The 11224-nt window shown below is 42.0% G+C and overlaps 1 protein-coding gene across 4 annotated transcripts; it reads left to right on the forward strand.

The window, feature by feature from the left end:
• The first annotated feature begins 832 nt into the window (after positions 1 to 832).
• On the forward strand, positions 833 to 10947 carry BMI1 (BMI1 proto-oncogene, polycomb ring finger). 4 transcript variants are annotated; one of them, XM_036092633.2, is made up of 10 exons: positions 833 to 1089; positions 5881 to 6011; positions 6333 to 6429; positions 7030 to 7085; positions 7182 to 7232; positions 7400 to 7508; positions 7587 to 7632; positions 8070 to 8168; positions 8526 to 8606; positions 8693 to 10947. In XM_036092633.2, the coding sequence occupies exons 2-10, from the start codon at positions 5900 to 5902 to the stop codon at positions 9020 to 9022; spliced, it is 981 nt and encodes a 326-aa protein (XP_035948526.1). In that variant the 5' UTR covers positions 833 to 1089; positions 5881 to 5899; the 3' UTR covers positions 9023 to 10947. The 4 variants fall into 4 exon arrangements, with proteins under 4 accessions (XP_035948526.1, XP_035948527.1, XP_035948530.1 ...); XM_036092634.2 differs by lacking the exon at positions 833 to 1089 and adding an exon at positions 1417 to 1582; XM_036092637.2 differs by lacking the exon at positions 833 to 1089 and adding an exon at positions 5064 to 5144.
• Positions 10948 to 11224: the final 277 nt, after the last annotated feature.

An 11224-nucleotide genomic window follows, 5' to 3' on the forward strand; every position in this document is an offset into this window, starting at 1 on the left:
AGGTTCCGCGCCGCAGCGCCGGAGTCTGGGCCTCAGCCCGTTGGGCTGGCGGGGCCGAGGCGGGGGCGGTGGCCGGGCGCTCTCCTCGGCGGGAGCCAGTGGACGTGTGCGCCGCGGGCGGAGGCGGGCGGCGGAAAGAAAGAAATAACGGGGGGTGGGGTGGGCTGAGCTGTGTGCGGGGCCGAAGCGATGCCCGCTCCGAGAGCAGGGTGGCGCGTGTGGCGCTGTGGAGAAATGTCTCCGCAGCCGCGCCAGCGCCGCCGCCGCCGCCGTGCAGAGCGAGGGGGAGGGGGGCCGGGTCGCGCTGCTCGGAGGGGAGGGGGCGGCCGCGGGCCCGACTACACCGACACTAATTCCCAGGCCGCCCTTAAGGAATGAGGGGAGCACGTGACCCGGTGGGGGGGCGGCGGGGGGAGAGGGCGGGCGGACTCTGAGCCATTTTGGAGCCGGTGTCAGTTTCCACTCTGCCTTCAGCGGTGCATTTTTTTTTTCCACCCTCCCCTCCCCCCTCCTCATCCTTCCTCCCCTCCCCCCGCCTCTCCGCACGCACACACACGGCGCCCCCCACTCGCCCTCCTCCCCCCACAGCAACTATGAAATAATAATCGTAGTATTAAAGGCAGAGATCGGGGCGAGACAATGGGGATGTTGGCGAGGGAGCCCCGATCCGGATTAGAAACACCTCCCAGCCCCGCAGAATAATACTGATCGCGCCCCCTCCGCGCGCTCCCTCCCCCGAGTGCGGAGCGGGAGGAGGCGGCGGCGGCCGAGGAGGAGGAGGAGGAGGAGGAGGAGGCCCAGGAGGAGGAGGCATTGGAGGCCGAGGAGGAGGAGGAGGAGGAGGAGGAGGCCGCGGAGGAGGAGGAGGCCGAGGCGGAGGAGGAGGAGGAGGCCGGGCTCGGGAGGCAGCATGAGCCGAGCGCGGCGGCCGCGGCTCCTCTCGGCTGCGCTCGTTGCCCATTGACAGCGGCGTCTGCAGCTCGCTTCAAGATGGCCGCTTGGCTCACATTCATTTTCTGCTGAACGACTTTTAACTTTCATTGTCTTTTCCGCCCGCTTCGATCGCCTCTCGCCGGCTGCTTTTTCCGGGTACGTAGAAGGCGAGGCGCCTCCGGGACTGGACCGGGGGGCGGCGGGGGCCGCGCGGGGCTCGGGCCGGCCGCGGGTGGATGGGGAGCGGCCCCCCCCGCGCCTCTCCCGCGCCGGCCGGGAGGGCGCTGACAGCGTGGGCGCCGAGCCCCGCGCCGCCGCCCGCCGCCGCCCGCCGGTCCCGCGCGCCGCCCGGCCCCGCGCGCCGTCCGCGCCCGCGAGCGCGCGCCCGCCGCCGCCCGCCGACTCCCGCGGCGCCGGGACCGACCCGCAGCCCGCGCCGCGCCGCCGCCGCCGCCGCCGCCAGCCGGGCTCGGCGCCGCTCCAGCCGCCGCCCGCTCCAGCCCCGGACGCGCCGCGCACGGCCCCACGTTTTAGTTCCTTTCTCCCCCGAGCGCCCCTCTACACCCTCGCGACGCACATGGCCCCCGAGAAGAACACTTCTATTTCCAGTCTCTGCGGCTCTCCCCGCCACGGCGCCCTTTGTTGAGAGGTAGATTTTGATGAAACGGGGACGGGTTCCTGAAATCGGGAGCTGCTCGGGTCAAGTGGCTTCCCTCTTCTCCCGAAGAAAGGGCTTTTGAGGGGTTTAAACATCCAGAGAATGCCCTCATTTTATAGGGACGGGTTACGTGGGGGGCAGCGATCCCGCCAAGGTGGATGTTAAACTGGAAAGAGCTCAAACAAAAATGTTATTAACTTAAGTTGGAGGGACACTTGTGTGAAATTGGATGGCTTGTAAGATGGCGGTTCCCAGTTGTTTCCAAGGTCTCCTGCATTTGTGTTTAAAATGGTAAAGTTTTCAAGGTGTTATTTGTTGGGAGTCTTAGATAAGTTCTCTAAACAGTACTTGGGACGTGCGCACTGGGAAGTGGGCATTTCAAATTTGGAGCTTTTTTTGGAGTGATGATGGTGACTGGACGTTAGTCTTGCAAGAGGTTTCCATCCCCCCCCCATTCTTTTTCTCTTTTTCTGTTTTTCCTCCTCGGTGACTGCAGTTTTTCTCTCAGCCTCTACTATGGGATGCACTTAGAACCATGACTTGAGTCCACTACGTTTTATAGGTTTTGCTAAATGTTAGCATAGGTCATGTGGTAAAGAGATGCTTTGGAAAAGGAGCACCAAAAAGTTGACTACATATGTTTACATAGTCTTTTGGGTTTGACAGCGATACAGCATGATCTTTTCCCCAGAAATTTACAGTTAATGATTGGAAGTAAACAAGTAGAGAGACTTTGATCATTCCCAATTGCAATAAAAGGATTTAGTGGGCTTAGTGGTCACGGTCCAATATTTGAAAGAGAAGTATGTATTTTAACCCCTTCTCTTAAAGTAGGCAAAATTCTGGGCATGTTTATCCAAATCCAAGGGTAGGTTGGTGGTACCTAGAATGTTACGAGTATTCAACATATATTTTATAGGAACCTTAACCCTCAAGTTCTGAAAACACATTGTAAGCTATAATAAAGACTTGAAAGTTAAGAATGCAAATTGTTGACAGTATATACTAACTTACGTGACTATGTTAATATTTGAATTTTATTTTAAGTAGACCAATCATTATCCCTTAGAGATTGATTTTATGAACAAATTTACAAACTTTTTAATATTTGAGTTCATTCCCATACATTTGCCCCAGAGTGCAAAGGTGTTTGAAATAACCTACCTGTGCAAATTATATGCCTAGTAACAGTATCTTTAAAGCCATATAAAAGTCACTACGTATGCATGTGTGTACACACATATGCTTTTGTAAAAAAAAAAAAAATGAGCATTTAATTGTACTTGATAAATTCATTAATACTATACCACCAAGTTCTGGGATGTGCATTAAGTGCCCAACTAGGCAAAATTCTCCCTAGGAGTCAAGTTAACCCAAACTTTACCCATACTTCTACTGGGCTGTGAACCCCAACTGGGGTTATGGAGTTCATTTGCATTTCTTAGATTGCAATAGTCAAGCTGATTGTTAACATGAGAACTTGCTTCTGTTTTGCTTCATTTTGACATTACTGGTGTTAGGCCTCCCAACTAAACTGACAGCCCTTACCGAGTATGTTATAATGGCAAGTTTTAACTATTGACTATTTTTACTGTGGTACGTTTGGTGCATTTTTACTTGCCTGCCTGGCAGTTTTCTGTGTTGGAACCTGAAAGGCTTTCATTTCTAAGGTGCAAGAGATTGTTTCTTAAATCTGTCAAGCATGTCAAACGTTTTGGAAGTCATCCTTAGGTTGCCAGGACTTTCAAGTTGTATAAAAAGATAAAGAACTTATTTTTATGTAAGTAACAAAGTGATATTTACTAGCATTATAGATGGTAATAGGACTGTGGCCAAATTCTTCAGAACTGAGAAGAGTTGTGTGAATTAAGACTTAAGATGAATTTGGAAAGGTTTTAGTCAAGTACCTGTGACTTAAATGTTAAGAGCTAACCAGTAGATTACTCTCCACTGAGGTTTGACTGTCCTGTGTATTAGTATTTGTGTTTGGTGTTTTCTGTGCAGTGGAGAAAAAGACAGCTATTTTTATTGAAGTCCCTTCCTAAACTTGATGTTCGGTGGCATTAGTGTGGTATGCTTTCACAAGGAGACATAAGTATCACCTTGCTACCTTTCTAGGAAAGGTCCTGTGGTTTCACATGGAGAGTTTTCTTTAAAAATTAAAGTTTGTCTTTAGTCAACCACATGGATTTAAATATTGCTACTCTTTAGGGACAGTGCTCCACCCACAACTCCTCTGCAACTCCACTTAGATTTATTTTAACAATATGTTGACAATAGTTTTGTAAACAAGTAATCCAAAGATAACTGAGGAATCACACATGAAGTTTTCTGGTTGAAGTTGCCAGTTGCCACTATGATCACTTTCATAAAAGAGACTTTGTTTTGTTTTTACCGTTTTTTATTACTCTGAAGCTGTTAGTTTCAGCCATTGAGGTATGTTGATTGGTATTTCCTTCATTAAAATTCCCTAAGAATTAAAACCTCAGTTGCATCTTCCAAGTTTCAAAGGTTCCTAGATTTCTATTGAAAGCGGTTTTGAGAATGTACTTCAGACAGGTCTGGAAGCTTGGTCCTATTTTAGGTCTGAAATGATTGAAGTGGGGGTAAGAAATATATTTTTCAAGAGTACTACACGAAATAATTGACTTCCCTGATTGTCCGCTGGTGTATTGTTGCTGACAGTTCCCCACCGTGACTTTTCTATAATATATGGTATCTATTGGGAATATTATTCCATCGTGTGGGGATTTGTATGGAGGTTAGGTTGAGAAAATGACATTTGTTTTTCTCTCCTATGTTGCTCTGGGTTGACAAGGTGTTGATTTAGCGTTGGGAATGGACTGGTCACATGGTTCTTTACATATTGTCACTACCGTACCGATTAAAGTAGTTTGTCTTGCCTCCAGCATAGTTCAAATAAAACACAAGGCTTTGCCCCCTCCTTGTCTTCTTGTAAAACAGATTTCACTTTTTAGCCTTAGTAAAACTTTGTATCGCTCATCTAATCTGCAAGAGAACTTCATACTAGAGAAGAAAGCTTTAAAGAGGTTCAGTTCAATAAACATCTCTGCAATCTGAGCCTTGACGGTTTCGGGCTAAGTGCACAGTTGGCAATTCTCAAAAGGTCCCTTCGTGAAATTTTTGACCTAGTGATTGCTAACAGGAGAGACCAGTCAAGATCTGAAAGAAGCTCTTCGCACCGAGTCGACTTGGAAAGAGGCCCCCAAGAGTGTCCGAAATGGCCGAGTGCGGTTTGCATTCTCCTTTACCACTCGCACGCTCCGGGCCCCCCAGGCTGCCCGCCCGGTTGCCGCGGGCCGGGATCCTGCTCCCCAGTGCCGCGGGCCTCGTGGGGCTGCCCCACCCCCGAGCCGCGCAGCGCCGCCCGCACCCCACCCCGCCCCCGCGCCAGCCCCGCCCCCGCGCCGCGCCGGCCCCTCCCCCGCGCCCGCTGCCGCCTCCGCCCCGCCGCCCCGCACGCCCGCCGGAGCTCCGGGCTCGGCCCGGCTTCGCGCGGAGTTGCAGCGGTGGCCGGATGCCAAGTGTAAGTGTAAGTTGCTATGGAAACCCCGACAGAGGCGAGTTCCGAATCCGGAGCGAGACGGAGCCCCGGGCGCCGCCGGATCCGCCCCTCGCATCCCGGCCCCCGGGCGTCCGCGCGCTCAGGCCCCAGCTCGAGGCCGACTGGAGGTGCTCCTGCGGCCCCAGCACCCAGCTCCGGAAATGCCAGGGATGCAGATAGGGCAGAATTTGTTTTCCCTTTGTATCGCGTGAAAACGTGCCAGGTTCTGGTTGCTGGAACCGCCTAAAACAACAAGAACCCCTGGGAAGCCAGGGCATGCTCCCGGATTTTCGATTGAAGATCCATAAGGAAGTTTTACAATAAATTAGGAGATCTGGAACAAGCTCTGGCGGTTGGTAAATATCTGCTGGGACTGCGTGGCGTGTGCAGCAGCCGGGGGGCTGCTAGGCTAGAGGAGGAATGGAAGAAAGAGACCCGAATATTCTCAGCTCCCAGCCCCCACCCCAGACCTTTTCTTCTCCCTCCTGGAATGATCTGAGGGACCAGAAGTTACTTTAGTTGAATCCTTTTTCATCATTTCACTATAATTGATTCAGGTCTGATTAGTAAATTCCTTCTGTAGAAAACGTTGGGACAGTCCAGCTGTACAGTGTTAAAACGAGTTTTATGAACTCAGCATTTCAGAGCGTTCGGTTACTAGAAGTTGGGAGATAATCTCGTTTCTGTTTCTGTGGATTATGGCCAATATTTCTGTGTCTTGCAGGATACTTTATCAAGCAGAAATGCATCGAACAACTAGAATCAAGATCACTGAGCTAAATCCCCACCTAATGTGTGTGCTTTGTGGAGGGTACTTCATTGATGCCACAACCATAATAGAATGTCTACATTCCTGTAAGTACAAAGTTTTAGACCTTTTGTGTGTGTCATGTATATTTCACATTTCTTTCTGACGTTTGAAAACTAACAATTCCAGCAATCCTTGAGAATGTTTGTACAAAGTGATGGAGTCATTTTCTACTCTTGCATTTGTTAATGCATAGTTTAAAGGTGTAACTATGGAATGTATAAGTGTTCTAAGAATGTTAATTGAGTTCATTGGAAATACCTTTTGACATTTAGCATTTTGCTACCACTAGTTCTCCATTTTTGACCCTAATTTCACTGCTTAGCATCTAATTTCTAAATTTAAAAACTTTGTTTTTCTACTTCTAGTCTGTAAAACATGTATTGTGCGTTACTTGGAGACCAGCAAATATTGTCCTATCTGTGATGTCCAAGTTCACAAAACCAGACCACTACTGAATATAAGGTAAGAAAAGGTTTAAAATTATTGTCTCTAATCGTTATTGGAATTGCATAATTTAGTGAAGGTTACCCTGTTTTATTTCTTCACACAAAATTTACCGTTGAATCTCCACCTAATGTGTGTGTTTTGTGAAGGTTGCTCTTCATTTCTCGACATTTTAATGATGACTAATTTTAAGCAAAGTTCGGTATTATTTAAGTGGATTTTAAAGGTTTTTAAAAAACTTTTTTTTTAAAACTTGAATTAGTTCTCCATTTCTGCATTGCTTTACTGAGTTTATGACAGGTAGGAATGAGTGTGTTTTAAAGTGCTTCCATTTTCTTCTCTCTATTCTCTTTCATATTAGCTAATTTAGTAACTTAAAAGGCATACTTCTCTTGATTCAGTGAAATGTGAAGAATTTTTTAATGAATCTAAAAGTATTTTTCCACTGATTTAAAAGATACTGCTAAAGAATTTTTATTCTCATAATTGTTATCTTACTGATGTAGACTCTCACAATCAAGTAAAATACTACAAAAAAACAAAGAATCTATAATAATTTATGAGCATTTAAAATTTTGCCATTATAATTAATGATTTACTTTTCTAATTCTTTTTCAGGTCAGATAAAACTCTCCAAGATATTGTATACAAATTAGTTCCAGGGCTTTTCAAAAGTGAGTAACTTGCTTACAAATGAATTTTTACAAAGTATTTCATCAGCTTTACCTGCTATAACAAATGTTTAAGTCTTTTTTTCCCCCCCCCTTTAGATGAAATGAAGAGAAGAAGGGATTTTTATGCAGCTCATCCTTCAGCTGATGGTAAACTCTTTAGAGAGGGAAAAGACATTTTATTTGGAGGGAGAATTTATTATTCAATAATATATTAAAATTGAATTTAACTTAAAGTACCATTTCCATTTTCCTACATCTGTAATATTTAAATTAAATATTTAATTTTAAAATCGAATTCCAAAATGTCTTTATAGCTGCCAATGGCTCTAATGAAGATAGAGGAGAAGTTGCAGATGAAGATAAGAGAATTATAACTGATGATGAGATAATAAGCTTATCCATTGAATTCTTTGACCAGAACAGGTAAATTCTGTTGGAAATGTGTTTTATGCTAATCTGTTCATAGATGCATTGTTCCACTAATAAAGTTATGTTTCTTAGATTGGATCGGAAAGTAAACAAAGACAAGGAGAAACCTAAGGAGGAGGTATGTTCCATGTCGCAAAAACATACAGAAGAAACATTGTTTGGATTCTAGATTTTATGAAGGTGTATTTTGCCCTTTAGAATATTCTAAGGCCAGATGATGCTGTCAAATGGGAGAAAATGATCATATTTGATGTTTAAGAGTGATTTATATGCGATAGTAAGTAGATAGAATTTACTTTATATATGATTATTATTCTTACAAAATGCTTTAAATAATTAATGTTTAATGCTTTGATGTATTTAAAGTTTTCTTATTATATTAGCAATCGCCTTATTTCGTATTTATAATAGTAAACTCAAAGTATAGTTGAGAATTTAGTCAATCTCAGTTTTGGTATTCATACTTTTTATCATATTGAGGCAATCTAATGGAAATTTTTTTCTTACCCAAAAGTTAGGAATTTTAAAAAATAACTTTTCTAAATGTATTCTTAGGTGAATGATAAAAGATATTTACGTTGCCCAGCAGCAATGACTGTGATGCACCTAAGAAAGTTTCTCAGAAGTAAAATGGACATACCTAATACTTTCCAGGTATCTACTTTATGGTTTTTGTGCATTTAATGTGGATTTTTTTTTTTAATTCAATGACTCTTTCTTTTTGGATTCTGAACCCCAAAAAAGCAACAGATTTTTTTAAATTTAGAACTAGTTGGAACTCTTAAAATGTTTAGTATGAATTTTGTTTTATGCTATGAAAACAAATTCCTTAGTAATTTCAGGGAATATTTTTCCTCATTTGAAGTGTCAAGAGGGAGTCTTTCCTTGTCTAGATGTTTGAAGAGAATGTTTGTTAAAGCTTTTTTGGATTTCATTTAGATGACAAAAAAAAATCTCGATTTATCTTTGTTCTTCATGGTACTTAGTAAGTGAAATATTATTTTCCAATAGATTGATGTCATGTATGAAGAGGAACCTTTAAAGGATTACTACACACTAATGGATATTGCCTACATTTATACCTGGAGAAGGGTAAGTAGCCTAACTAACACTTTGAGAGTATTGTGGTAAACTGTATTTAAAGAGGACTGATTTTTTTTTTCCTTTTCACTTTGTAGAATGGTCCACTTCCTTTGAAATACAGAGTTCGACCTACTTGTAAAAGAATGAAGATGAGTCACCAGAGAGATGGACTGACAAATGCTGGAGAACTGGAAAGTGACTCTGGGAGTGACAAGGCCAACAGCCCCGCAGGAGGTGCTCCCTCCACCTCTTCCTGTCTGCCTAGCCCCAGCACTCCCGTTCAGTCTCCTCATCCTCAGTTCCCTCACATCTCCAGCACTATGAATGGAACCAGCAGCAGCCCCAGCGGTAACCACCAACCTTCCTTTGCCAATAGACCTCGAAAATCGTCAGTAAATGGGTCGTCAGCAACTTCATCTGGTTGATACCTGAGACTCTTAAGGAAAAAAAATTTTAAATCCCCGATTTATATAGATATCTTCATGCCATTACAGCTTTAGAGATGCTAATACATGTGACTGTCGTCCAATTTGCTTTCTTTTGTAGTGACATTAAATTTGGCTATAAAAGATGGACTAGATGTGATATTCATATGGACGTTAATGGAAAAGATTGTTCCTCTAAAGAATTGGTTTCTGAGAAAGCAGGCAAGATGTTTTTCTGTGTGTTAGGCAAGATGTGAAATGGTTTCTGTAACCATTGTTCAGATTTGAAAAATTCTGCAGTGGATATAAACATTGGGCCATAGTTTGTTAATCTCAACTAACGCCTACATTACATTCTCCTTGATTGTTCTTGTTATTATGCTGTTTTGTGAACCTGTAGAAAACAAGTGCTTTTTATCTTGAAATTCAACAAACAGAAAGAATATGCATAGAATAATGCATTCTATGTAGCCATGTCACTGTGAATAACGACTTATTGCATATTTAGCCATTTTGATTCCTGTTTGATTTTTACTTCTCTGTTGCTACACAAAACCGATCAAAGGATAGTAAACTTCAGTTTTACAATCTGTATGCCTAAAAGCGGGTACTACCGTTTATTTTACTGACTTGTTTAAATGATTCGCTTTTGTAAGAATCAGATGGCATTATGCTTGTTGTACAATGCCATATTGGTATATGACATAACAGGAAACAGTATTGTATGATATATTTATAAATACTATAAAGAAAATATTGTGTTTCATGCATTCAGAAATGGTTGTTAAAATTCTCCCAACTGGTTCGACCTTTGCAGATACCCTATGTTTGAGCCTTATCAGCATAGAACATTTTTAATGTGGATCTCTAATTCTAAATTCTATTCCATTGGAAGCAATTGGCAAATCATAATACTGATTTTCTCTAGTAATTCATGTTTACTTTGAAAATTAATTGTGGCAGTAAAGAAAAACTTTAAAGACTTTGGAAACAGTGTCTTCATTTCCTATTGCTTTTGATGGAATGAATGTGTTTTTAAAGTGCATATTGATCACTATAATTCTAAAACAAATTTTTAAGTAAACCAGCAAATTGCTGGAAGAAGGCATTTTATCTAAAATTATTTTAACGTGGTTTAGCAGTTACTTCAAATTTAAGGAGTTGCTTTTACAGTTATAAACAATGACATATGCCCTCTCTCTAAAATCTTGAAATAGAAGCAGTTTATTTTTAGCTTCTCCAGATATTAATTTTTAAATAGAGTGAACATGTTGAATTTAAAATATGAATAACCACAACCGTTTTCAGTTTGTGTTTTGCTTTGGTCGAACTTGGTGTGTGTTCATCACCCATCAGTTATTTGTGAGGGTGTTTATTCTATATGAATATCGTTTCATGTTTGTATGGGAAAATTGTAGCTAAACATTTCATTGTCCCCAGTCTGCAAAAGAAGCACAATTCTATTGCTTTGTCTTGCTTATAGTCATTAAATCATTACTTTTACATATATTGCTGTTATTTCTGCTTTCTTTAAAGATACAGTAAATGAAGTTTTATGAAACCACAAAATACATATATTTTTATTTTGACCTAAATTTGTACAGTACCATTGTAAGTGTTTCTAATTATAGATGTAAAATTAAATCTCATTTGTAATTGGGAAAATCCAATAAAAAGGATATTCATTTAGAAAATAGCTAAGACTTTAATAAAAATTTGATATGAAAAGCACAATGTGCAGAAGTTTTGGAAACCCTACTGTGGATTACAACAGGTAAAACTAAAGAGAATCCATTGCTGTCTTAAATAGTGATGTTGCTAAGAAGTCCGTGCTTTGTTGTATAATTGCTTGAAAGCCCAACTGAAAGATGTATCTGTTTATTTACTCTACAATCTTTGAAGTAAAAGTTACCCATGTTTGCCAATTTTGGTGAATTTAACTCATTTTTCTAGGCTTCTCAAGTTTTTCATGATGTTATCTAAGAAAGAAAAGTTAGTTGATGGAAGTTTCAAATGAGAGTTTTACTTTGGATGATCATGTATGTATATAAAGAATGAAAAAATATTTTTCAAAGACTAAAAACTTCAAATGCTAGTGGACCTGTCACTTGACTTGCACAAAATCAAGTTGTGAGATCAACATGGAACTAAAAGACTTAACATCTCAACCTTTTTATGATGGACTTATTTTTGAAATTGCTT

This window comes from Halichoerus grypus, chromosome 6 (genome assembly GCF_964656455.1).
Source record: "Halichoerus grypus chromosome 6, mHalGry1.hap1.1, whole genome shotgun sequence".
In the NCBI taxonomy this organism is placed as follows: domain Eukaryota; kingdom Metazoa; phylum Chordata; class Mammalia; order Carnivora; family Phocidae; genus Halichoerus; species Halichoerus grypus.

Coding starts and splice junctions, on each gene's coding strand:
- BMI1 (XM_036092633.2), top strand. CDS start 5,900: ATGCATCGAACAACTAGAATCAAGATCACTGAGCTAAATCCCCACCTA. Junction 6,012..6,332: donor AATAGAATGTCTACATTCCT/GTAAGTACAAAG, acceptor TTCTACTTCTAG/TCTGTAAAACATGTATTGTG. Junction 7,509..7,586: donor GAATTCTTTGACCAGAACAG/GTAAATTCTGTT, acceptor TATGTTTCTTAG/ATTGGATCGGAAAGTAAACA.